General features: G+C 57.2%; 1 protein-coding gene across 2 annotated transcripts; it reads left to right on the forward strand.

Moving 5' to 3' along the window:
• On the forward strand, positions 1-25,552 carry ANKRD52 (ankyrin repeat domain 52). Of its 2 annotated transcripts, XM_042796558.1 has the most exons (28): positions 1-110; positions 3,008-3,091; positions 5,495-5,573; positions 6,796-6,866; positions 8,610-8,810; positions 8,962-9,049; positions 9,178-9,320; positions 9,483-9,695; positions 9,804-9,882; positions 10,480-10,594; positions 10,683-10,765; positions 10,855-10,972; positions 11,900-11,968; positions 12,302-12,442; positions 12,638-12,715; positions 13,043-13,154; positions 13,807-13,878; positions 14,350-14,551; positions 15,009-15,096; positions 15,241-15,358; positions 15,598-15,817; positions 16,448-16,535; positions 17,390-17,473; positions 17,670-17,815; positions 18,001-18,083; positions 18,555-18,637; positions 18,834-18,925; positions 19,530-25,552. In XM_042796558.1, exons 1-28 carry the CDS (start codon positions 84-86, stop codon positions 19,772-19,774), a joined length of 3,222 nt encoding a protein of 1,073 aa, XP_042652492.1. In that variant the 5' UTR covers positions 1-83; the 3' UTR covers positions 19,775-25,552. The 2 variants fall into 2 exon arrangements, with proteins under 2 accessions (XP_042652492.1, XP_042652493.1); XM_042796559.1 differs by lacking the exon at positions 12,638-12,715.
• Positions 25,553-26,502: the final 950 nt, after the last annotated feature.

A 26,502-nucleotide genomic window follows, 5' to 3' on the forward strand; every position in this document is an offset into this window, starting at 1 on the left:
CTCCCCGCCCCGCCAGCCGCCCGAGCGGAGCCGCCGCGGCCGGAGCCCGATGCCGGGAGCTGGGCGCTGAGGGCGGCCCCGAGATGGGGATTCTCAGCATCACGGACCAGGTACCGCCGCCGCGCCCGCTCGCCGCCCCCCCGCGCCGCGCCCGGCCGCCCCGCCACGCCAGCCCGGGGATGCGCGGCCTAGTGCGCGCCGCTCCGCCGCCGGGCCCGGCCCAGCCGCCGCCCCAGGCCGCGGCCCCCGGCCCGCTCCCACCCGTCGCCGGGGGCCCCCCCGCGCCGCCCCGGCCCGGCCCCTGCGCGGGGTCCGCCGCGCTCCGCTCCGCTCCGGGCTCGGCGGCCGGGCCCTCCGGGGCCAGGACCCTCGCGACGGGACCCCGGCCGCCCCGCGGCGGCTGCGCCTCCCGCTGCCGCCCCCGCCGTATCCCCAGCGGGTTTTGGGGCGGCTCTGGGGTGCAGGGTGACCCCATCGGGTTTTGGGGATGGCCCTTCGGTGCAGGGTGACCCCCGCGTGGTTTTGGGGCGGCCCTGGGGTACAGGGTGACCCCAGCACGGTTTTGGGGACGGCCCTCGGGTACAGGTTGTCCCCGTCGGGTTTGCAGGACCGCTCTGGGGTGCGGGGTGACCCCATCGGGTTTTGGGGATGGCTCTTCAGTGCAGGGTGACCCCAGCACGGTTTTGGGGCAGCCCTGGGGTACAGGGTGTCCTCACCGGGTTTTGGGGATGGCCCTGGGGTGCACGGTGACCCCAGCATGGTTTTGGGCTTGGCTCTAGCGTGCGGGGTGACCCCACTGGGTCTTGGGGATGGCCCTGGGGTACAGGGTGTCCCCACTGGGTTTTGGGGATGGCCCTTTGGTGCAGGGTGACCCCAGCACGGTTTTAGGGCAGCCCTGGGGTGGAAGCGTGTCCCTAGTACGGTTTTGGGGCAGCCTTGGGGTGCAAGGGTGTCCACATCGGGTTTTGGGAACAACCCTGGGGTGCAGGGTGTCCCCACTGGGTTTTGGGGACAGCCCTGGGGTGCAGGGTGACCCCATCACGGTTTTGGGGTGCAGGGTGTCTCTCTCAGTAGCCCCCACCCCGGTGCGTGGCCCTCGCCCAGCTCCCAGCCCTGCCCGTCGCAGGGTCTCGGCTGGGACCCCCGTTCCTGAGCAGCCCCCTCCTCCGGCAGCACCGACGCTGCTGCTCGTGGCCCTGCTTCCTCGGGCTCCACATCCAAACCCCGTCCCCGGAGCGGTGGCCCCCCATGTCTCCTTGGACGTCTGCTCTTCCCTGCACGTTTTACATAAACTGCCTTTATTCCTTTATTCACCTTGATTTTGGAGATCGGGTCTGCTGGCCCCTTGAAACCAAATATTTAAGCCTTTCCCTCGGCTCCTGCGGTATCATTAATATAGTGAGTGTTTAAAGGCAGGCAGGGTGGGTGAAGGAGGGGAGGGGTGAGGATGAGGGATTGATCTGTGATTTAAATAGAACTTTTTTTTTTTTTTTTTTTTTTGGTAACCAAAACATTTAGCTTTCCCTGTGAATGGTGGGTGGGTGTGTCAGACCCAGCACTGCTGCAAACCGCGCGCCACTGAAGACTGCTCAGGGCATAATTATCGTCTGTGATTCTTTCTTTTTTTTTTTTTTTTTTTTAAAAACACCATTTTTTTTTTTAATGTCTAACGAGTGATGCTGAGTCTGCTGCATTCCAGGGGAATGACTCACGCGTTCCCTCTGACCCGGGATGTGTTCCCCGTGTTTAACTGCTTTTACTTTGATGGTAGGGTCAGCAAATGAGTGTGAGGTTGGCTGGGCAGCAGGGATGAGAAGGAATTGCCTTGAAAATGAAGCTCCGTTGTTCCTCCGAGAGGTCAAGATAAGAGGGGCTCGCTGATTTTGACAGTTAGATCCAGCTTTAGGCGCGTGGGCAGGCTGGAGGGGGGTGTGCTGGGGCTGCCAGGCTCGCTCAGGGTCGCAGCGCTCTGGACTTGCCGTGCGAAAAGCAGCAGAGGCTCGGCCGGCCGGAGCAGGGAAGTGTCGGGTTTGGCGATGATCGTGGGGTGCCAAGTGCTGAACGGACCCAGAACCTCCTGTGTGAAAATGGTGTTTTGAGGCCTGTGAAACAAGAAGTGGGGTGCAGGGCTCCCGGGCGATGCCCCAAGGTTGGGCAGCGCCTGACCCACCGACCTGCTCCGCCGCACAAACGGCTCCGGCAGCTCAGGCTGTCGGTTCTGCCGCCCACGGCGCCGGCTGGCTCTGTGACCTGGGCTGTGGCTCTGCTCCTGGTTTTTACCGAGGTCTGCTAGGTAACTTCTCTGAGATGTGGGCAGCAGGAAAGAGGAGGAGTGCTGGGCTGGGCTTTGCCAGGCTCTTTGCGCCATCGGAGCCAGCGTAGTGTTGTAGGTGTTTCTCAAAAGGTAGAAGAGCAGGAGTAAGCACACGGCCTTCTACAGGGGAGCGTGAGGCATCACCTCCTTGTGCCTCGGGAAACCTGATTCACTGTCTGCAAAGATCTGTCTCGTACAGGGAGACTTCAGCCAGCTCAGAGGGAGGATTTTCTGACTGTGGCTAAAGCTTTGGGTAGCAGGAGCTGGACCTGCCTTTCCGTGGTCGGGTGCTGTGCACGGAGAGCGAAGCTGTGCCATGGGTGCGTGCTGGGGGCTCTGCAGCTGGGCTGCCAGGGCCGTGATCAGCGCTGCTTCTTGGGCTCGGGAAACGGGGAGGCTTTTCCAATGATTCCTTAGTCTGTTCACCAACGGACAACCAAGAAAAGCACCTTTGGTGGCTTGAAAATTGGTCCCTGGTGCTGACTGAGCCACGGACGCGAGGAAGCTGCTGGGTGCTGGTGGTGGGCTGGGCTCTGGCAGCAGCAGGCACAGGGGGCTCGTTTGTGGAGCGAGGTCCTGGCCAAATCAGGCTGGTGTGAAGTCTCTGATGTGCTGTCACGCTGCCCGTTCTCCTCCCTCTTGTGTCTTCCGCGTGGTGCCACCTTCACAACTTGCTTCTCTTTTTCTTTGTAGCCTCCTCTGGTCCAAGCCATCTTCAACCGCGATATAGAGGAGGTGCGGTCATTGCTGAATCAGAAGGAAAACATTAATGTACTGGTGAGTGCTGCCTGGTTGTGCTCCCCTTCCTTCACCCAGCTCTCCCTGTTTCCTTCCCGGCAGCGCGGTTCTTTAGCAGAGGGGAGGGCAGAGGCTCAGCAGGTGAGAGGTGGGTGCTGTCGAGGGCAGGGGACTTTTTGGTGAGGATGGTCAGAGCTGGGTTTTTGAAACAAAGATTTCTGGATTCTGCTCCTGGCTTGGCCGCCATTTGCTGTGCAGCTTTGTCCTGGTGCCTTGATCTTGCCATCTGTAAAATGGGGTGTGTGGAAGACCAGGACTCCCACCCCTCCCCAGGAGAGGGTGAGAGCCTCCTAAAGCTCTCAGCCGTGCAGAGCATAGCTGAGAGGCTGTGGGGTGTGGGGGAGGGCTTTTCACGGAGGATCAGCTTTGCTGCCTTGTCAGTTTACCTTTTTCTCCTTTGGTGTAGAGACCCAAAATAGTTTGGTCTGAACGCAGCAGGTCTGGCTTGTGATGAGGTTGTTCCCCAAGGGGGGGAAGGAGGACTTGAGGTGCTCAGCAAAGCCAGGTTCCCCTCACAGGTGTTCAGAGGGGTTTCCACTGTGCTCCTGTGAAGCCTGATGGCAGAGGGTAGTTTTGATGCTCGTCCCAGAGCGGGCGGGGAGGCCGGGCGTTCGGACACATCCCTCCGGGTCCCGCGAGTGGCCAGGCTGGCTCCTGGGGGAGCAGCCCTCGGTAGCCCCAGTCTGACGATGACCAGCGTGATCCGTCCTCACGTGGAGTGTGGGGACCAGGCTCCAGCGAGGGAAGGGGTGAAACCTGCCTGTGAGAGTTCCCATCCGACCTGTCAGCGTGCCTTCCCTTGATCCGGTTTACGAGCTTCCCGCTAACAAATCAGCGGCAGATGCGCAGATAAGAAGCGCAGGCTGCACCAGCCCGGTCCGCCTGACGTGGTGGCACAGTTGGACAGCTGCCGGGTCAGCAGTTCCTGCTCTTTCAGCCCAAAAGCTGGGCTAAGTTGTGAGCTTGAGGCAAGAGCAGCCTGTTCTGGTTCGCCGTCTCCTCTGAGCTGTGGCATTAACCGGGGGCTCCAGTCCATGGTGCTCCCAGCCATGCCGCAGGCAGCTGCTGGCTTTTTGGCACGCTCCTACTCGTTTCGCTGAGTTCTTCATCAGGGCGTTCTCCCGACCTGGCCTGTGGAGCCAGGGCCGGTGAGCACCCCGATCCTCGTGGTGTTAAACCCCGAGGTCAAGGGCGGGCGCCGCAGACGCTGGCCGGCGGCCCGGGAAGGTGAGGGCGGCCCTGCGCCGGTGCCCGTGTGCCAGCAGGACGAACGATCCGATCGTATCTTTGCTTATTACACAGAGATAGCGTGGGGATTTTTTTCCATGACTGGTTAGGTTGGGAACCCGTCAGCTCTTCGTCCTCTGTTGTCAGGAGAGAGGGTTGGGATTGTTTTGCTGAGCTCTCGTGCAGCTGCTGAAGGAATAAAACCACAATTGTTAACACTTAATTTCCTTTTTATGTGCAGGTTTAGAAATGTTGTTGCTTGTTCAGTGACCCGCCAGCTGGGTTTCACTTTCACATCCTCCTGCCTGGTTGTGCCAGCACAAGTTGTTACCAAAAAAAAAAAAAAAAAAAGAAACCACCACCATTTTGCAAACAGTTTTTAACCTAATGAAAAACAATTACCTATTTTTCCACAAAATCTGGGGCTTGAAATGAGTTGTGCTCCTCTGGCTTTCTACTCATTTGCTTCCTGGCTTTAGTACACAGCATGTTCTCTGAGGAAAGCCTGAACCACATGCTTGGAGGCAGAGGCAGAGGTTACCCAGGGCCTGGCCCTGAGTAAACAGAAGTGAAAGGTATTTTTTTTCTTGGGCTAATCCCATCTAAGATCAGAGAGGGGCTTCTGCACCCTCCTGGCCTTCAGCAGCCAGCAGGTCTGAACCTTGTTTCGGAGCTGTCTGTAATTCTGAGTGTTTTTTATTGTTGGCCGAGGGGATAAAAGCATGCAGAATGGGACAGCCTGTGCACTGTCAGAGCGCGGCCAGGCTTTCATCTCGCATTGCAGAGAGCTTTGCAGATGTTCATTAAACCCAGCAGCACCACAGCCAGGTCGGGTCGGACTCTGGGGAGTCGGTGGGGGGGATGAAATGAATGGCTGGGGCTCTCACAGCCTCCCTGGCTCGTGCTGGACTTATGGCCCAGGTGCCCTCTGCGCCGGTCACCGGGTACCCCCCAGCACCCGCAGAGCTCTCAGAGCGCTGTGCACCCCCGCAGCGCTGCAGGAGGGTGCTGGGTTTAAGCAGTTTTTCCCCCTGTCCCGCGTCCCGAGGTGCTGCACATGCTTACAGGAGGTGTTGGGGGCAGACTGGAGCGGAGGAGGGATCTCCCAGCCCTCCAAGCTCACAGACGGTTTTTGTTTCTTACATCCCTGCTCAGGACCAAGAAAGACGAACGCCGCTGCATGCTGCTGCCTACATAGGAGATGTTGCAATCCTTGAGCTCCTAATACTGTCAGGTAAGGGCTGTGGCTCAGGGCGCTTGGCTCGAGTGCTGGCGCTGCCTTTAAGGCATCTTTCTGATCTCCTCTGGCTTTAGGGGTGCAGAGCAACAGTTTTTGGTCACCCTCCAAGCAGCCGTGTGCTCATGCTTAAGCTGGTGGGGTTGCAGCCAGGGGAAGATTAGGAAATGCTGCCATAATCCTAAGAGGTTTGTTCAGACAGAGCTGTGTCTTGGAACTGAAATAGCAGAGGTGGAAACCAAGCCAGGAGGGGGATGTGTGGAAGGTGTGCAGCGTTAGAAAGAGCTACTGGAGGAGGGGGCAGTGTGGGGATGCACGCCTCAGCAGGACACTCAGGGGAGCAGCGTTTCGCTTGCTTGTGGAGAGGGGTTAGCTGAAAACCAGGGGAGTTTGCTCGGTTTTGGCTTGTGTTACTTGGCATAAAGCTGCCCGTCGTTTCCCTCCAGAGACGCTCAGCCCTGTGCTTGGGTCCTGCGCCTGCACGGCGCAGACGGGAGGCTCCTTGCCCGCTGTTTGCCGGCGCAGCGCCTTGGGGCACCGTGGGCTTCGCAGCTGCTTGCTGCTGGTGTGGGGGAACCCCGAGGCTGGCATGATCCTACGTGACCCTGACGAGGAGAGACGTGGGGAAATCCTTTGCTGAGGGCTTGTTAAACAGGATTGGGGATGCTCAGCTCTGTCTGCAGAGCATGGGATGCCCTTATGTGCCCTCTGTTGATTTTTTTCATGCCTGTGTGTTGAGTTCTCAGCAGGAAAGAAAGGCATGGGCTTCGGTGGTCCTGGCACCTAAGTGCCTAGCATAGATCTGGAGGTGAGATGGCAGTAATCTGTCCTCTTTCCTTTCTAATATGGAGATGCAGCCCACAGCGACCACAGCTCCCAACATGAAATACTCCCTTTTTTTGTCTCAAATGGCCTTGTTTTAAAGCAAGGAGTAGAACTGCTTGCTGGGTCTTTGCTGTGTTTTTTTTGGCTCCGTGGGGAAGCTGGCACTCAGGGAAATGTAGTCTCTTCAGTCTCCCGAGGGATGTAGCTTGTTCCTCTTGCAGTTCACAGGGTCTGTCTTCACGTGGAGCTCAGTGCAGGGTCCCCTCTTGCAGCAGAAGTGGCAGTGTCATTCAGTGGGTGCCTCCGAGGTAGCTGCAGACCTGCCCTGAGACTCTGGAGCGGGGGCAGCCAGTCACCTCTCTGTCCCCTGACCCCTCCTTTTGTTCTTCCTCAGGTGCTAACGTTAACGCAAAGGACACTGTTTGGCTTACCCCATTACACCGCGCTGCGGCTTCTCGTAACGAAGTAAGTTCCCTCTGAGGTGTCCTCTGGCTCTGTCTTTTCCCTGCATGGGGTGGTGGGTGCTGGTGGGAGTAGGGGACCGTGTTTCTCCTCTTTTCCATCTTGCCTGGTTTTGGCTGAGGTGGGTGGTCTCGTTAGAGGAGAGGGGGGATGAATGCATCATTCAGAGGCTGAAAATGAGAACTGGAAAAAAAATCTCCTTGATTCCCTTTCCTACATCCTTCGGGAGTTAGCACATAGGTTTTCCCCACAACTTCCTCCTTCACTGCCTTTCCTCCTTCCCCAGGGCTTTGTCTAATCCAGCTTTACATTTCTTTGAGGGATGATGGGGCTCTCACCCTTTCTCTGAGAAGCTGGTTCCAACAGATCTTGTTGGAGAGATTTCCTGACGTTTATAGCTTTTGTGGGCTTAACTTCATCCCACTTAACTTTGTCCTGTTTTGAGTTGCTGGAGAGCAAGAAACTCTGTGGTCATGTTGGTTGGAGCCAGAGGATCAGAAGCCCTGACTCTGACATGCAGGGCAAGTTACCACACATCGGCTGGCTGCATGAATTCTCTTAATCGGCAGCAGACATGGGACGAAACACATTAGTGTAAACCTCTACTGAAGGCGTTTGCTGTGAACATGTGTGGACAGTTCCCGTGGGTCGCTAAAATACAGGAGCTCGGCAAGCCGAGACTGTTCTGCTGTCAGGTCTGAAGTGCTGTTTGTCTCCAAATCTGAGCAGGCTCGTTTGCTTCTCTGCCTCGGCTCAGACGTGCTTGGGGAGCCACCTCCCTCGTCTGTTCTTCCCTGGGGTGCTTGGCAAAGGGCTCTGCCAGTGCCCTGCATGCCCAGCTCCCGAGAGGAGCCTTCCCGAAATGCCTGTGCGCTTCACGGCTTTTCCTGCCTGGAGCCTGCTCTCTGGGATCTCTGGGTTTATGCACTGCCCGGCCATTTCATGTGCTTCTCCCAGGCAGGAGCAGCATCAGCCAGCCCTGGGAGCTAAGAGCAGAGCAGAGAGCTGTGGGGCTGGGATGGGTGGGAGTGCTGCCCCGATGCCACATGGAAGTGGGCAGCCTGCAAACCACAGCAGGGAAAACGTGGGGTTGCAGCAAACAGCCTCTACCAGCACAAGGGGGAAAATCATTATCAAATATAGGTCAGTGGGTCACATTTGTCATCCCCCGGGCGCTTCGCACCTCGTGTGTCATGGAGGAACACTCACTTGCAGTTAAATCACGTGGCTCAGAGGTGTTTCTCCCGTGCCGGTACCCCCGTGGAGCCACGTTTTACAGCTGCACTCGGGTGGGATGAGCCCAGCTCATTCAGGTCCCACCCACTGAACTCCAGCCTGGAAGGAGCTGGAGCACCCCAGGTGAGGGCTGGAGGATTTCCGTAGGGAAGATTCCTTCTCACTGCTTGGAGTCTCTCTCAAGCTGTCTTTACCTCTCACCCTTTCTCTGTGATAACATCCTGAAAGACAGCCATATGTGGGCTTCAGAATGTCATCAGGGACAGGAAAACAAACAAGTCCTTCCATTTGACAGAGTGGGGAGAAGCCGTTGCTTTTGAGTGCGCAGCACAGTTTGGGCTCAGCCCCGCAAGGGCAGCTTCGGCTCTCGGGGCTGGTGTGGATCTGGGCAGCCCTGTGTGTGCTGAAAGCACGAGGTGGGCTGAGCTGCAGCTTCCCCCAACCAGCTGGAGGGCTTCTGCAGGCTCCAGCAGGTTGGGTTAGAGCTCTGCTTTCCTCTGCTCCTGCTAGAAGGCACTTCACCTCCTCCTGAAGCACTCAGCAGACGTCAATGCCCGCGACAAGTATTGGCAAACGCCTCTGCACGTCGCCGCTGCCAACCGGGCCACCAAGTGCGTGGAGACCATCATCCCCCTGCTGAGCACTGTCAACGTCGCGGACCGCACGGGCCGCACAGCACTCCACCACGCCGTGCACAGCGGCCACCTCGAGGTAGGCGAGGCGGGTTGGGGTACAAGGGGTCCCGCCGTGCCTGTCCCCCTGCTTCCCTGGCTCCAGGCTCCGCAGGTGGTGAAGGCACCTCTGCCTGCACGAGCGGGGCGGAATGGCAGCCTTGCCTCTCTCACGGCTTCTCCCCACCTAGATGGTGAACCTGCTGTTGAACAAAGGGGCCAGCCTGAGTACTTGTGACAAGAAGGACCGCCAGCCCATCCACTGGGCAGCTTTCCTGGGTAGGTTTTCCCCATGGGCATCAGTCCGGTTTGTTTTCCCACTTGCTGCCTGTGGATTCACCGTTCCGGGACGTGGGGCTCCCCAGGTCTCTGTTTTCTCCTGGCTCTTACCGCTGTCTCCTGGACAGGGCATTTGGAAGTTCTGAAGCTGCTGGTGGCCCGGGGAGCTGATGTGATGTGTAAGGACAAGAAGGGCTACACCCTACTGCACACCGCGGCAGCCAGCGGCCAGATCGAAGTCGTGCGTCACCTGCTGAGGCTGGGCGTCGAGGTGAGACCCCCACGGCTGCGAGCAGGGCGAGCTCGGGTGCTGGCCAGTCTGGAGACAGGAGCAGGAGAGGGTGCTGAGTGGTGGCAGGAACCCTGGCTGGTTCTCAGCTCCCTTTTTTTTTTTTTTTTTTTTTTTTTTTTTTCTTCCCAAATCCTCCCACAGATCGATGAACCAAATTCCTTCGGTAACACTGCACTTCACATTGCCTGTTACATGGGCCAAGATGCTGTGGCCAACGAGCTGGTCAACTACGGCGCCAACGTCAATCAGCCTAACGAGAAGGGCTTCACCCCTCTGCACTTTGCTGCCGTCTCAACCAACGGGGCCCTGTGCCTAGAGCTCCTCGTCAACAACGGGGCCGATGTCAACTTTCAGGTCTGCCAGCTTTGGGATGGGGGGAGCAGCGGGGACGCACTGCCAGAGGGGAGAGCTCAGGGAAGGTGGTAGGAAGCCTGATGTGATGTTGCTTCTGCTCTCCTGCAGAGTAAGGAAGGAAAGAGCCCTCTGCACATGGCTGCCATTCACGGACGGTTCACGCGTTCACAGATCCTCATTCAGAACGGTGAGTGGCTTCTTCCTCTGGCCCTGGGTTACCCCGGCCTTTCCTTGTGCTTCTCAGGACTTGCCTCCAGGACCTCCTCACCTCTTGTCTTGGAGGGTTTAAGGCCTCTGGAATTATCACTTGGATTGACTCTGTGCCCTTGGTGCTGTTGCTGATGGCCCTGTGCTGCTCTGGGGGGTGGCAGCCAGCGTGCATGCCCTCAAGGGCAGTGAAGTGCACATCAGGGGACTGAAATTCCAGCCAGGTCAGAGCTGCTGTGGCCAAGGAACATTTCCACTGCCCCCTCCAGCCTGAAAGACAATATTCTTGTAAGAGGGCTGCAGGCTCAGACAACACCCCAGGGGTTCAGCCTGTGAGCTCCAGGGCTGAATGCATCCCTTCCCGGGGCAAAGGGCAGAGATCTAATGCCCCAGGTTTGTAGGATACAAGTGGCCTCTCATCTCAGAGAGGAGTTTACAGTTCTTCTGTTCAATGCTGAATGGACTCGAGTTATTAGCCGTGTCCCTGAGATGGGGACGTGGCTGTTGGAACAGCCTGGGCTGCTCGGAATTAGAATGCAGAGACTCCCTGGCAAAGCACTTGGCTTTTCCTTTCTAGGCAGTGAGATTGACTGTGCTGACAAATACGGCAATACCCCCCTCCACGTTGCTGCTAGATATGGCCACGAGCTGCTAATTAGTACTTTGATGACGAATGGTGCTGACACTGCAAGGTAAGGAAGGGCTCCTCCTCCCTTTCTCTACCCTGGGCTGGAGGATGCAGAAATGATCCACCCTGACTCCCTTCTTGTCTCCTGGCAGGCGTGGGATCCACGACATGTTCCCTCTGCACTTAGCTGTTCTCTTTGGATTTTCAGACTGTTGTCGTAAGCTACTTTCCTCAGGTGAGTGGCTCGGCTGCCCCTCCTGCAGCGGGGGCACCTGGGGGGACCTTCGAGCTTCCCCCTGACTCCCTGCCCCTCCTGCCACCCAGGTCAGTTGTACAGTATCGTCTCCTCGCTGAGCAATGAGCACGTGCTGTCTGCAGGCTTCGATATCAACACACCTGACAACCTCGGGAGGACTTGCCTCCACGCTGCTGCTTCTGGAGGGTGAGCTGTGCCTGGGGCGCCGGTCCCACGCTGCGTGCAGGAAGGCTGCTGCCTGCCCCCAGCCCAAACCGTAACCCCATTCTTCGGCCGGGAGCTACAGCATGGGTAGCCCAGTGCTGTGCTGTGGTCAGGACTGGGAGTCAGACCCCTGTGTGCCGTTCCCAGTTCTGGGAGAGAGCAGAGACCCGTGTTTAGGACAGGGATGGAAATGGAAACCTTTTGGCCCTGTTCTGCCGCTGATGCTGTGACTCATCCTGGTTGCTCCCCTCCGTGGCCCTTTACCCTTCTTTAAAACAGGGCTAAAATTCTTCGTTGCTGGGGGTTTGTACGGGGCGCTCAGGCTGAGGCCTGAAAAGCAGCAGGGGTTTATCTGGCTGTGGAAATGCCTCGTATTGTTTGCCAGGGAGGTTGATTTCACGCGGCGCGTTGAGAGCGAGCGCGGCTGCAGCGACGGGGCAGCGGTGGAGAGTCCCGTCGAGGACCCCGTTTCTGTCATGTCCGCGCGGTGCTCGAGAGCCAGTCGGGGAGCGGTTACCCGGCCTGAGCGGCGGGAGTGACACAGAAGCCAGAAATCCCAGATCTTTTTTGTAGCATAAAATCCAGCACGTCAGCTGCACTAATGCCATGGCTAATGTCTTGGTAATTGCCTGGCTGTTTGAGAGCTCCGCGCCGTGCGGGGGGTAGCACTGGTGAGGCAGGAAGCGTGGAGGGTTGTTTCACTGGAGAGCAGGGACGAGCTTTGTGTGCAGCACCCAGCTGTGGCTGTGGCTCTAGCGCTGCCCAGAGATGACCGGCTGAATTGAGCTTCAGCACGTCCAGACTGTGCGGGTGGGAAGCGTGTCTGTCTTCTCTGCAACTAGGAGGAGTATGCGTTCCCGCTGTGGTCCCTTCTGATCTGTGTCTAACTCATCTCCCTACCTCCTGTAGGAATGTTGAATGTCTTAATTTGCTGTTGAGCAGCGGTGCTGACTTGAGGAGGAGAGATAAATTTGGAAGGTAAGTGTGCTGTGGGCCTTGCAAGGGAACAAGGGTGATTCCTCCAGCCCTAAGACAGCTGGAGCGCTCCGAGCCTGGGTTTGGGTCGGGATATTCCTAAGACCTTTGCTGCACTTGGTGTCTAAAGCTGCGTCTGTCCCCTGCTCCCAGCCCCAGGGGCCCAGCTCTGGCTCTTCAGAAGGAGCTGCTGACCCAAACCCTTGAGCCAGAGCAGGGTGCAGCTCAGCAGCAGCGGGGTGGCTGGCTCCCTGGCTCCCGCCTCGCTGCCTGGCGAGTCTCTCCAGCTGTGTGACAGGCCGCGCTGCTGAGCCCCTTCTCCCTTCCCCTTCCCAGGACTCCACTGCACTACGCGGCTGCCAACGGCAGCTATCAGTGTACGGTGACACTGGTCACGGCAGGAGCCAGTATTAACGAGGCTGACTGTAAAGGCTGTACCCCCTTACACTATGCTGCTGCTTCGGACACGTACAGGAGGTGAGTGTCTCGGGGGCACGGGCTCCTCGCTGCTGGGGCCGGAGGCGATGGCACGCTGCCGGGGGGTGATGCTCTGCTGTTCCCTGGCTGCCTCCCCGCAGCTGGTGCTCAGCAGTTGGTGAAGAGGGGAGCGCTCTGAGGAGCGGGAGTCGGAGGGGGTAATCAGCAAACTGATGCAGGTCTCTGGCCTTTCAGAGCAGAGGCTCATTCAGGAAACAGCCATGACACTGATGAGGAGCCACTGAAGGAGTCCAGGCTGAAGGAGGCATTCTTGTGAGTCCGCGCCCCAGCCCCATCTGGCAGCTGTTTGTTGTTTACCCCTTCCCCAGACCTCGGCACGCAGTCGCTAGAAGTACCTTGCTTCTGCTTACGCTGATCTGAGCAGTGGTGCCTTGGGGGAAACATCTGCTGATTCGATTCTCAAGGCAAACCTGGCCACTGCTTCCCAGTCCTCAATTCCTGCGGGCTTTGCATGCGCTCCGTGTCTTGAGGGGATTAGTACCAGCATCTGCTCTGAGATAGATCAGGGGGTTCCCTACAAAGGTCGGCCTCTCCGATCTCCCCTTTGTCTTCATCTCCCCTTTCTCTTGCTCATTGCAGTTGTTTAGAGTTCTTGCTGGATAATGGTGCTGACCCATCCCTCCGGGACAAGCAGGGATATACTGCTGTCCACTATGCAGCTGCGTACGGCAACAGGCAGAACCTCGAACTGGTGAGTGAGCTGGAGAAAACCCTCTGTGCTGCCAGGAGAAGGGGGAACCCCCTTGCAAGGAATGTGTCAAGTCCTGTGGCGTCCAGCTGTGGCTAAAGGACCGTGTGTGTTGTAGGGTTTGTGCAGGAGGAAGGGAGATGGGTTTGATTAAAAAGCATTGGGACTCTTGGGGAGCCATCGTGCTCAGAATACTACAGAGGAAAGACCTGGGCCTGTGTGAGATGCCTGAGAGAAATGAGCTTTGGTATCTGGCACAGGGGAACGTATGGATGTCTTGCTTAAACCCTTGGTAATAGAGCAAGGTTGGGCTTTTAAAAGGAAGCCTGGAGACCCGTGCCAAGGAGAGCTCTTGCAGTACAAATAACGCCTTGTAACTCTGAAGTGCCTGCATCATTGCAGGGCAAGCTTGCAGCCATGTGGGCACAGGAAATTGTATGAGTAGTGGGGAGGCTTTGGGGTAGCAGGGACTTGACGTGACTGTCTATGCAGGGCCCAAAGGCAGGTTAAGGAAGGTCCCATCCTGAAATTTGGATCATTCTGGAGCAGATGAGCTGGTTTCCATCGCCTCTGCAGCCTGTGGGTGGACAGGGTGACTGTTGGAAGCCTCTGTGATTCCAGGATCAGTTAGAGTTTTGTGTTGTTGCTATTGCAGCTCCTGGAAATGTCTTTTAACTGCCTGGAGGATGTGGAAAGCACCATTCCAGTCAGCCCTTTGCACTTAGCTGTAAGTATGGCTGGCCCAACCCCAGGGTTGCGGAGGGCTCTTGGCTCTGTGCGGGGTTCACCCCGAGTCCTGGAGAGGTGCCCGCGCCCGGGCGGCGCTGGCTGGGTCCCTGGAGCTGTCAGTGCTGAGCGGGGCTGAGCAGGAAAGGCACCGGCAGCAGGGGAGCGGCTTCCCCCACAGCCCATCGTTCAAAGTCCCTTTGATTTGTATGTTAAACTCCTTGCTCTTTCCAGGGCTTTCTGGCTGCTGCTATTTGGAGCCACCTCCCTTGTCCAAGTGTGGGCAGGGTGGGAGTAGGTGAGGGCTTTGTGTGGGACCCAAGTGCAGACAAGAGGCCGTGGCCCAGCAGGATCCTGCCCATCTGGCGGGAGGGACCCAGGGGACAGGAATTGCCCTGGGCGGGGGGGACACGGACACTTCTGGGTGCAGCCTCTCCAGGCACCGCTTTAACACGCTCTACTTTGTCCTCAGGCCTATAATGGTCACTGTGAAGCCCTAAAGACACTTGCCGAAACCCTGGTGAACCTCGACGTGCGGGACCACAAGGGGCGGACGGCGCTGTACCTCGCCACGGAGAGAGGCTCCACGGAGTGTGTGGAGGTGCTCACCAGCCACGGGGCGTCCGCCCTGGTGAAGGAGAGGAAGAGGAAGTGGACCCCTCTCCACGCTGCAGGTGACGGAGGGCGGACGGGGCTGGGGGGTGGTCGGGGGGCAGTGAGGGAGGGTGTCCAGAGCCCTTCCAGCCATCGGTGCCGCCGCTGCCGAGGGTGCCTGTTCACCCCAATGCCATTCGGGGAGAGAGGGGAAGGGGCTGTAGTCTGGGGGGACGCTTAGAGGCAGGCTGGGGCCAGTGCAGCCTGCTGTGACGTGCCAGCAGCAGCTGAGGGTCCGAGTGGCTCAGCAGCGGGTGGGAGAGAAGACAGCAGCAGCTTCTGCACACACGTGTCTCCAGCTCAGCCTGTGCACGGGCTAATCAATCCTGTAGCCTAGCAACCACATAACGAATTTGCTCAGCCACGTGTGCCTGGCTGCTGGGCACGAGCCCCTTCCTTCGGTTTGCGGCGGTGGCTGTGAGGAGGGGACCCAGCTGTACCTTGTGCGTGACTCCTTGCTTTGTGTGTCGTCTCCAGCTGCCAACGGGAACACAGATTCCCTGCACCTCCTGATAGACAGCGGGGAGCGGGCAGACATCACCGACGTCATGGACATCCACGGCCAGTGAGTTTGTCTGGGTGTTTCCCTTGGGATCTGCGTGGCTCAGGGTCAGGCCAGGGTGGCTGGGGCAGGGGAGCGAGGGCGATAATTGAACCCTGCTGATTTCCAAGCTCACTCCTCTCCCTGTGCCTTTCCCCCCATGCACAGAACCCCACTGATGCTGGCAATCATGAATGGCCACGTTGACTGTGTCCATCTCCTGCTGGAGAAGGGATCCACAGCCGATGCAGCAGACAAGAGGGGAAGGACCGCCCTGCACCGAGGGGTGAGTGCATCCCGGGGACCGGGGCAGTCCTGCAGCCTCTGTACCTCCTCCTGTGCAGACGCTGCTTGGAGGGCAAGCGGGTGGTTTCTGCTGTTACAAGAGTCCTCAGTGAAAGAGCCCATTTTCCCTTCCTGAGATGCGGCATTTGAGAAGGAAGCTGTGGAAGAAGGGGGGGTAGTTCTGTTGCTAAGTGATTGAAGGGTGAGCTCTGAGGTCCTGGTCCTCTTTTCTGGCCCCAGGCTGTGACGGGCTGTGAGGACTGCCTGGCTGCCCTCCTGGACCACGATGCCTTCGTTCTGTGTCGGGATTTCAAAGGCCGGACCCCGATCCACTTTGCGTCGGCGTGCGGGCACTTAGAAATCCTGAGGACCCTGCTGCAGGCAGCCCTCTCTACTGACCCTCTGGACTCCGTGGTGGACTACAGCGGTTACTCACCGATGCACTGGGCTTCATACAGTGGTAAGGACCTGGGCTGGGCCCCTGCCCACCTCTGCTCTGCTCTGCTCTGGCTGTTGGTGGGAAAGAGGGAGCGAGGGAGAGCCAAGTTGTCCCTCTGTGCCCCGCTGCTTTGGGAGCCGTTAGCCTAGCAGGGAATTCAGCCTGGTGGAAAGGATGGCACAAAGCTGGGAGTCTTTCTCCCCCTGCCGAGCTCCTTAAAAAAGGAATTAAATTTGAAAACTGCTATTGCAGAACAGCTGAGGCTGCTTCCTCCAGGGCTGCTGGGTTTATGGGATCACTTGGCCGTCACCCTGGCTGCAGGGTGTGATGGGGGGCTGATATGGCTACTGGAAGGGATGTCTCAGCATTTCAAGGGGAAACTAGCAATGTGGCTGTGAAGTCCTTCAGGACATGGTGGAATTAGAAACCTCCTGAAGTGCAGCAGCTTTGCTGCCAGAGAGGAAACAAAACCGCTGCTCTGTGCTGAGGAGCGGGTTGGTTTGGGCACTTTGGTGCTGCTGGTCCTGTGCAGCCTCTGGGGCTCTTTGGACGTGGGGAGAGCCAGAGTGGCCCTCAGTCCCTTCTTGTTCTGTTACAGGTGAGGAGCTGCAGGCTGGGTACTGATGTATTGCTGTCCCTCTCTCCTCACAGGGCATGAAGATTGTCTTGAATTGTTACTTGAACACAATCCATTTGCGTACCTAGAAGGAAACCCCTTTACTCCATTGCACTGTGCAGTGTAAGTGGCTCCTGGGACCTGCCCGGGTTCTTCCCAGCCGGGTGATGTGGGAGAGGGGATACATGGTCTGCGTGGAGGAGCTCCAAGCCCTGCCTTTCTTGCCAAGGGCTCTTCTGGGCGGCAGCAGCTCCTCAGGGTGGTACCAGCAGCTCATCCCAGCTCCCTTGAGGCACGAGGCAGTTGCTGGGCTGCTGGAGGTCCTTGGGGAGCTGTAAACAGCTCTCGTTGGCTGTCACCTTCCAGACTCCCGTGCCAGCAGGCTTTCAGCTTGATGCAGCTAATGGAGCTGCCAGGAGCTGGTGGTTCAGGCCTTGGTGGTCCTCTTGGATGGGTCATCTCTGCTCTTTGGTTATGCAGCATCTCAGGAAATCTCCAGGCTTCCCACGAGGCTCTGGAGATGGGCTCTGGAGGGAGAAGGGCTCCGTGTTATCCCAAGCCACCTTCCTCAGGGGTGTCTGGGGCAGCGTGAGCACGATTCCTGGGGCCCCACTGGGCACAGAGGGGTTTGGGGCTGATGGTGGTTCCTTGGCTCTGCAGCTGGCAGAGGAAGGAGTGTGCTGCCCTGGGCTGCTGTGGAGGGATGAGGAGGGTGGAGGCATCGCCATGTTCTGCCCGGGGTGGGCCTGGTGTGTCCTTGGGACCCGTAGCGGCAGAGGATGGGCAAGGCTGTTGTCTGGCATGGTGCTGGGCTTCCTTGAGTAAGATCGAGAAGGGTGAAGGGGTGTTTTACCCTGAACAACAACAGACCCAGCTACTGTTGCATCCAAGCCCCAGGAACATGCTGCTCACTCCCACTGCAGACGTGCTAACTCTGCTTAGGCTTGTTCTAACTTTCCTTCTCATCCCCACCGCAGAATTAACAACCAGGACGGCACTGCTGAAATGCTGGTGGAAGCATTAGGTGCCAAGATTGTTAATAGCAGAGATGCCAAAGGAAGGTGAGCGCAGACTTGTCCCTCTCGTCACCCACTCCCCAGTGCTGCTGGGGGGTGGCTGTGACTCCTGCAGTGATTGCCACATGACTTCCCAGGGCACAGAGGGACTCTGACGTCCCCAAACATGCCCGTGGGCCTGGGCAGTCTTGCTGGGGTGGGTGCTGTGCCCTCTCCTTCACTCGCTCTCTCGTCTCCGCAGGACACCCCTTCACGCTGCTGCCTTTGCAGACAACATCCATGGTTTACAGCTGCTTCTGCGCCACCAAGCCGAGGTGGACATGACTGACAAGCTGGGGAGGACTCCCCTCATGATGGCTTCTGAGAACGGGCACACTGCAGCAGTCGGTACGTGGCCGGCAGCCGCTTTCCCCAGCGCGGGGTGCGAGTCTCCCTGCACCTCCTCTGTCACCGGGTCCCGTGGGAGCTGGGACGGCTGCTCCACTCCTGACCCCTCAGCTCATGGCTGCTGCCCCACACTGCCGGGCTCTGTGCTGCTGCTTCTCAACAGCAGCTGTCCCTCCTCGTTTCAGAGTTCCTGCTGTACCAAGCAAAAGCAAATATAACTGTGCTGGATGTCAACAAGAACACAGCTCTTCACCTGGCCTGCAGCAAGGTAGGGAGCCCGCCGCACACAGCCACCTCAGCCTTGCCACCTTAATGAGAGGGGTTGCCCGCCTACTCCTGCCCCACCAGAGCAGAGGCGAGGGCACTGGGCTTGCTCTGCCAGCCTGCTTACCTGTCTTGACCTGTACAGGCGCTCCTGATACAGTTTTGAGCAGCTTAGGGTGTAGCACAGGCCTGCCCGTGTTTTTCCCCGGGACCTGCGCTCTGAGCTCTGTGCTTCCTGTGGCGTGGTGGGAGCAGGGGGCTCGTGATCAGTGTGTCCACGCAAAGGAGGAGATGGTGGAGGGGCAGCAGCTTGGCTTCTCAGGCCCTGCCAAAGCGGTGACCCGTTGTAGAGGGTCGGGTTTAGGGAACGTTTCTGTATCCCGGGGAATCACGTTCCACTCGGGCAGCACCAGGTCCCCGCCGCTGCCCCTGCCCTCCTGCTCGTGCACTATCGAAGGTCTGGTCTCCTTTCCAGGGTCATGAAAAGTGTGCCTTGTTGATCCTGGGGGAAACCCAAGACCTTGGCCTTATCAATGCAAGTAACAGTGCTCTGCAGATGTGAGTATTTGGACAGCTGGTGCCAGCGAGGGAAAAGCAGGGCTTTGCTGGGTGGGGGTGACGCATGGGCGAAAGGGCGCTGGTGTGAGCTTGCGGGGCTCAGGACCAGTCAGGCACCTGCCCTCGCAGGGGCCTGTGCTTTAGCGCCAGGTGTTAAAAGCAGGCAGGTTAACGTGGCCTCCCCCTCTCCCCCCAGGCCGCTCCACATCGCAGCTCGGAACGGGCTGGCCTCTGTCGTCCAGGCCCTGCTCAGCAGAGGTGCCACTGTGCTGGCTGTGGATGAAGAAGGTGCGTGTTCCTCGTGGGAGTCCGGGGTGGGGGGTGGGGGTTCAGTGTGATGTCCCTGGGGGATGGGGACTGCCTGGGGGAGCACTCAGCTGGGATCGGAAGGATTTCCTCATCCCTTCCATGGCTGAGCAACACAGGCTCAGCCGTGGCATTGCAGGGACAGTCTGGGTGAGGACATCATTAGCACCCTGCAATCCCCTGTAAAAGCATTTCCAGGTGCCACAGGTGTTTGAAATAGGTCTTTTATTCTCCATGCATCTTCTGGTGGCCGTCTGGCTCTCCTGCCAGGCACAAAACCAGCCCAGCCTGAGCCAGCAGTAAAGCTGTTGACTCATTTGCAAGTTGGCAGAAACCGGTTGTTGTGGCCAGAAGCTTTTTCTCCCAGCAGAGCTCTTGCTCTGCTGGAATACCTTTAAGTTGTGAAAAATATCATTGCGCCTGCCTTGCTGCCAGGGCTTCTGAGGCTTTCTGTTCGTCTCCTGCTGCTCCTGGCACTCTTCAAAGCGGTCGCTGAAGCAGGGTCCTTTGAGATAAAGACAAATAGAGGTGCAGGGGTGAGAACCTCCCCAGTCGAGGCGGTTCCTCACCCCCGGCTTTGTTCTAGGTCATACCCCAGCCTTGGCATGCGCCCCCAACAAGGACGTTGCCGACTGCCTGGCACTTATCCTCTCCACCATGAAGCCTTTCCCACCTAAAGACGCCATCAGCTCTTTCAGCTTCAACCTCCTCAAGAACTGCGGCATTGCAGCCAAAACCGCCGCCTGCGGGGCCCTGCCCAACGGCAGCTCCTGCCCCTACAGCAAGGACCGGCACAATGCCATCGGCTTGGACGGCTGTTACTCGGAGTAGCTTAAACTATGGGTGACCTAATATCTTATTATATTTATTTAGAAATTCTATAAATATAGGGCACTTTAAAGGAGAACAAGACTGGGCAGGCCTTCTAGCGTGGCCGGGTAGGCCAAGAGTTCAGAGCTTCCTCTTCTCGCTGGATTGCCAGCGCGGTGCCAGAGCTGTTAATTGGTTTAACGAGCAGCCGGCGGTGCCGTTCCCGTCCCCTGCCCCTTGTCCATCCTCTCCCCCCCCCCCCAGCGCCTGCTCGCACCCCTCCGGCGGCGGGGCGGGAGACGGGTGCTGCGGGATGAGGGCTTCGCCCGGCCGAGGCGAGGCGGGCGCCGCCGGCCGTCAGGAAGGAGCTTTGTCCCCCAGCCTTCAGGGTGGTCGAAATCGGTGCCGGCGTTGCCCAGGGGCCCCGTGCCGTGCTCCCGGGGCTGCCCCGAGCCCTCGCTGCGGCCGGTCGGGACGGGGAAGCCTGAACTCTTGGTGGGATTTGGGGGGGGGGGGGGGGGGGGTGTGTGTCTTTGGGAATTGGCTGGTCTTGCAGGCGCTGGGGGTGGGTGTTAGCTCCTGGCCAAGTGCCACTGTAACTGCTCCTCTCGCAATCACTTCTGTTCTCACGCTCATTCTTCGATTCCAATACAAACACTTGAATCAAGATCTACTGTACCTGGGACACTAAAAATATCCTTTTGGCAGCTGTCATTTATATGCAAAAACGGGTGCTGCTGCCCAACCCCGCGGTCGGCTGGCTGCGGATGCGCTGCTGGAGCCTCCCTCCCCACACCAGGCACTTTAGGGATTCTGTTGGTTGGTTGTTTTTTTTCCTTGACAAAACGTTGGATCCTAAGAAACAATTCTTTTTTGAATTTTCGTTCTCTGTTTTGCGTGGCCGTTTCCATGCGAGAGTCAGTGTTGCTTTTTTTTTTAAAAAAGAAAAGTTATTTATAAAGAAACGAGCATTTACCTTTAAAAAAAACAACAAAAACCATAAAAAAATTCTGAAAGTTTTAGCCTTTAATAAGGAAAAAAAAATGCACTTCAAAGTCCTTATTCACAACCCTAAGTAAGTCTGCGTTTATTTTTCTAATGCAGCATCTTGGCAGGTTTATTAGCGTGCGTGTATGTGGGATCATTGTTTTTTGTTTTGGGTTTTCTTTTTTTAATTTTAGAAATCATATTTATAATGCAGGTTTGAAGCATTCGAGAATGTTGCACTGTTTTTTTCCGTTGTTTTTGGTTTTGTTTCTTTGTTTTTTTGTTTTGTTTTTTTTTTTTTTCCTTCTGAATTACTGTAACAGTATCATGTACAAAAAACAATACTCTTTCTCCATATCACGAGTCTGTTCAAAGCCAAAGACTGGGATGCAGAGAACGAGAATGGGCTGACAGGGCAACAAGCGTTTTGGGAACCATCTTCTCCCCCCGACCCCCTTTCCCTCCGCAGCCTTGCCGGGAGCGCGGGGCGGGGGCCGAGGCTCCCCCCCGGGGGCATCCCAGTGCGATCCCTGTGGGATGGGAGTGGGGAGAGAAGGATCCCTCTCTCCCAGCACACCCTCGGCGCCCGCTCGCCTCCTCTTCGCCGGCGAGACTGCGACGGGGCCGCGCGAGCCTTGCGTTGCGGCTCTTCTGCCCAGCGTTTCAGAGAGAAAAAGCATTTCTGTAACCAAAATAAGGTATTACGTCTTTTTTCTTCGTCTTTTTTTTTTTTTTTTTTTTTTAAATAGTTTCTAAATGAAGGTGGCTCCTGTTAGGGTGGTGTTGGTCGGGTTTAGGCGGTGGTGTGGAGCGAGAGTTGGAGCTGGCCGTTCCTGGGGACGGCTCCCGAACGGGCGAGGGTGCTGCTGGCAGCCCGCGGGGAGGGTCCCCTCGCACTGTTTTCTTTCTTTTACCAAAGCCAAACTCTTAGAACCAAATATGAAGTCTCAGTCTTGGCCTTTGGGTGATAAGCACATTTTCTTCACGTTTCATATAGGAGTTTTTCCCAGCGGGGTCGGGCCCTCGCATTGCCCTTGCTCGGCACCAGCTGGCTGGCGGAGCTCGGTCTCCCCGTCCCGTTACCCACCCGCACTTCGTTCAGCAAAGCACTCGAGAAATTTGCCCTTGGCGAGACCTCGGAGCCGAGCGCTGGCCAGCCCGGTCCCCGCAGGGCTCCGGTCCCTGGGTGCTTCCTGCGGGCTCCGCCGGCTGCTCCGCAGGGATCCCCCCTTCTCGGACCTCGAGCCCCCTCCTCCCCGCTCTCAGCAAGGCGGCGGCGGCGGCTTGCTGTGCCGGCGGGTCCCCTCCTTTGGTGCCAGCGTAGGATTGTGTCCCCAGCTGATTGCGTCTCCCCACTCCCCCCTCCAACCCTCTAGCTTGAAAGAAAGTGTTAACCTTTCTGCACCGAATACCTCAGTTCGGAACCAGAATAAACTCACGAAACTTGAATAAAAAGATCCTTTTTGAAGATCCTTTTCAGTATTCTACAGAGGAGAACTGGAAAAAGAGACTTGTTTACATTGCTGTCGAGTCTGCACTTGCCTCTTGCAGCTCTTTCCCTTTCTGGGAGGAATTTAGGCATCACTTTATCTCTTGTCGCTGCCAGCCCTCACCCTCCCCGCGGGGCAGGAAAATGGGTCCAAAGTCCAGAGCTGTCGTCTTCAAGGGCTAAAGTGCTTTTTCAGGCACACGGAGGGGCCCAGCCGCTCCCGGCCCCGGCCCCGGCGGCGATTCCCGGGGACGGGGATGGGTTCGGAGCGGGGCAGAGCCTGGGGCCACGACGGCTCCGTCCCCTCGAGCGATGCCGCGGCTCTCCCGGGGTCGGGTCGGCTGGGGGAAGCTCGGAGGCCCCAGCAGAGCTGGGATGCCCTGCGCCCACCGCGGGAGGGACGGGGCCGTGCCCCCTCCCCGTGCCCTGATCCCCGGGGCCGTGTGGCTTTGGCACCGCTGGCGGGGGACGGGACTCCAGCACCGTTTCACTTGAACACGGCTTTTTCCTGTAGCCAGGGTGAGAGCGTTCCTTAGAGCACACGGAGAATGCTGCTTTTCCTTCACTCCCCCTTATTTTTTGGAGTATTGTGGTTTTCAGCTTCTTTGTTTAGAGGAGAAAACCCATCTCTCTTGGCCTTGTTTCTGTGCTACGACGTGGTACCTTCCGCTCAACATGACGACTAAACTATGACGAGACAATCAATGTGATCTCTGTAAGGGCTTCTCCATTTCTTCTCTGCAGCACCATGCTTTATATATGTGTGTTCTTTGCTCTTAGCGAGGATCTTTTTCTCCCCTCCCCTTGTGTCTTATTAAAAATAATAATAATAATAATAAAGATGGAGGGAAATGAGGTTTCAGCAGCGCATCCGTGGTCTGGGAGCACATGGGAGGAAACATGGGGTGGGAGGGGAAGGGGGACGTGCGGCCAGTTTCCTTGCAGGTACCAGTCTTGTTCTCCTTTAACGCTGTATTGTATACATTTGACAGCACAGCTTGACAATTTAAGTAATAATCAAAGTGTTTGGTAATAATGCATTATTTTGCTAAACGAGATTTGTGATGGTTTCCCTAGTGCATTGTAAAGAGGGATGGAGGGAAACTTCCGCTGCCCTGCCCGCTCCCCCCCACCCCCCCCTGGCCCCTCGTGGACGGGGGCTCCCCCGAATCTTCTTTCCCACTGACCTTTATGCCAAAGTTGGACCATTCCCGCTTCGCGTTCTGCCGGCGCCCGGCAGCCCTTTGGTGTAGCGCTCACCGAGCAGCGACTTTTTCGGCTTCCCCCCCCCCCGCCCTCAGTGCTACTTAAATCTCTTGGTTTTGAAAACGCAGCCACCAGATCACCCATCCCCTCCACTGCCCCAACCTCCGAAAAAAGGAAGTTTCTCTCCGCCCCCTTGGTCCAAAGCACTTGCTTCAAGTAATAAGCACTTTTGTTAAAGCATGAGTCTGGATTCCCTTTAGCATCCCACGGGATAGAGAGCAGCAAGAGCGGAAGGGATAAGAGAGTGTCTTTGGTTTTATTTTTTCATTTTTAATTTTAAAAAAAAAAAAAAAGTTTGTTTCTAGGGAATGAATGAACAAAGGGAAGTTGTGTTTTGAGAGAGAGTTAAGACAAAAAAAAAAAAAAAAAACAAAAAAAAAAACAAACCACAGCACAAATACATTTCAACTCAAAAGGTGTATTTGCACTGCCATTGCTAGAGAAAGGGGCTGCCAGCCCTGCAGCCCCACTGAGCCATATAAACTGCTGACAAACACTGAATGTAACGTCCTTGCAGAGGGCAGCCCAGGGAGGCTGGGATTGGCTTTATTCTCGACGGGCACTTCAATGAAATTCAAAAATAACCTAACGATGATGAGAATCTGGTTGGTGTTTCTTTGTTGTTGCTGTTCCCGAGCTGCAGGCAATTTGAAACTTTTTTTTTTTTCTTTAGGAAAACGTTTCCCCCCTCTCCAGCACTCCCCTCCCGTTCCCCCTGCCCCATCCCTGCCCTGGCCGGAGCGAGGAGCTCCGGCGACCAAAAGCGAGATGAGTAGTCCCCAGCCCCATCGACCACGTCCCAGGGCTGGAATCTGGCAGATATAAAAGTAGCACTAAAAACAAAGCAAAAACTCCCCCCAAAAAAGGAAAAAGGAACAAGGTTTTTTTTTCTGTTTGTTTGTTTTGAGCACTCTGAGTGTGGTAGTGATTCCGTCGATGCCCCGGCGTCTCCCAGCGTGCGGGGTAAGGCGTTAGAAACAAGTGGAAAACCAAAACAAAGAACAAACTGCAAAGACCCAAGAAACAATCTTTTTCTTTGATTTTATTCTGTTGTTTGGTGGGACGGGGGGGACGGGCCCCGGGAGCTGCCCCCACTCCCTCCCAGCTCCACCCCGAGGGTCCCCGCATCCCCCCACCTGCCCCAGGGACCACAAACGGGGGGACCTCGGGGTCCCCCCAGCCGCGAATGTCGGGGTCGGACCCGTGCAGACTGTCAGCCCACGCTCACCTTTGCCTTCAGTGAGAAACCAAAGGAAAAACCAACCCCTTCCATTCAAGATACTGGCACGGACACGCGGATTCTTTGGTTCGTTTTTTTTTTTTTTTTCTTTTTCTTTCCTTTTTTTCCTCCTTTTCTTTGTTTCTTTGTTTTTCTCCAAGGACGCGAGGAGCTGTTCAAACCTCTTCTCCTGGCTGAATTTTTCTGGGCTCAGCAGTGCTGGGTGCATTTGAAAGGAGGAAAAAAAAACCCCAACAAAGCCGAGACTCGGCCGAAGCGACGGCGGGAGCTTCGGAGCGGGGAGGCGGAGGGGTAACGTATGCACGAGGCGAGGGACCTGCCGGGAGCTCTCCGAGGGGGAGCAGCGGCGCGCTGCATCGCGGCTCTTTAGTTCCTAAAACCCTCAGAGTCGTGGCGGGAGGCTGGAGCGGGATGGAGCCGGGGCCCCCGAGGGGCAGGGCGGGGAAGGGGGATGCGTCTCTGAGGACTCAAAGGCATCTGTAGCAAGCTCTGTGTCTTTACAATATCCTGTGTGTAAATGCTGCACCTCTGTATATTATGCACATAAACGTTTCTTTGAATAAGATAGGACAGACCTCATCACCAGTCAGGTATAAACGACTCTTCCTCTTCTGTGTCTCGGTGTTCCGGTGTGCGTGTGCGTGCAAGCGGTTCGTGTGCGGGTCCGTGTGTCTGGGCGTTGTCTGAGCTTCCCGTGCAGGGGAGAAGGAGGGAAAAAAAAAAAAAAAAAAAGAGGAAAATAGCCTTACTCGACCCAGTCGTATCGGATATTGTTCGTCAACTTGAAAATAATAAAGTAAATGCATGGAAACCTCTAGCTGAGCCACGGTGCGTGACCGTGGGTGTGATGTTTCGGAGATCCAGGGTGCTGAGTGTCTCGTGCCGCACATCCCGAAGCTCTCGGTCCCACCGGGGTTTCTCCTGTAGCTGCGGAGGGTGGGCGGCTGCTGCCTCGCGTGCCTGGTCCTTCCTCCTGTCCTTTCTTTTTCTGTTTTTCCTGAGACTGTAGGGAGCGAATTCCTGACGGCTTGACCAAAACTGCCATTTCTTTGGTGCTCTTAGTTTCCAGGGGCCGTCGTCAGTCCTCGGAGCCCCGGGGTGCTGCAGGTCCCTGTCTGTCCGTCTGTCCGCAGACCTGCCGCCGGCTCCCTCGCCCCGGGAGGGAGGGAGCCCTTCGAGCTGTGCCTGCGGCGAAGGACAGGGATGGAATTGCCGGTCGGGTTAGTCCGAGTCGGATAAAACGCGGTGGCCGTCCCTGCTGAGAGGAGAGACTGGGGTGGGGGCCAGAGGCACGAGGGGTCCCAGCCCCCCAGCCCCGCTGCGGGACAGGGCGAGGGCTCCCGGCGGGTGGGTGGTATTTGGGCGCCTTGATGCCGGCAGCGTCTTTCCGTTCCTGAATTTTGCACTATGTGAAACGTGGCCAGTGTCGGAGGCGGGGACGCAGAGGGGGGTGCACTGCCCAGCTCCTGCCTGCGAGAGACCTGGGAGGGGGCGAGGGGGGGGGATGTTGACCAAAAGGAACATCAAAGACACCGTAGGCTGGTCGTGGGTGAGAGGGTCCCGACGCGCCGGGCTTAGAGGGCGTTAAGACAAACCCAGAGCCCGTCCCGAGCACTGGACTTGAGAATGTTTTTCCTACTTGAAGGTACTAACCAAAACGGCTGCTTTCTTCGGCGTCCCCCCCCCCCCCGCCACGCGCTGGAGGTGGGATGGGGCAGGTGGGGGGTAGGGGAGCTGTGCTCGGAGCCGGTCCTTGTCCCTCCGTGC

Source organism: Tyto alba, unplaced genomic scaffold (assembly GCF_018691265.1).
Source record: "Tyto alba isolate M040663 unplaced genomic scaffold, T.alba_DEE_v4.0 Super-Scaffold_23, whole genome shotgun sequence".
Taxonomy (NCBI): Eukaryota; Metazoa; Chordata; class Aves; order Strigiformes; family Tytonidae; genus Tyto; species Tyto alba.

Bases quoted from the DNA above. Each gene is read 5' to 3' on its own strand.
- ANKRD52 (XM_042796558.1), top strand. From the start codon at position 84: ATGGGGATTCTCAGCATCACGGACCAG. The intron at 13,155-13,806 runs GTGAGTGAGCTG...TTGCTATTGCAG, and splicing joins ACAGGCAGAACCTCGAACTG to CTCCTGGAAATGTCTTTTAA. The intron at 18,084-18,554 runs GTAGGGAGCCCG...TCTCCTTTCCAG, and splicing joins TTCACCTGGCCTGCAGCAAG to GGTCATGAAAAGTGTGCCTT.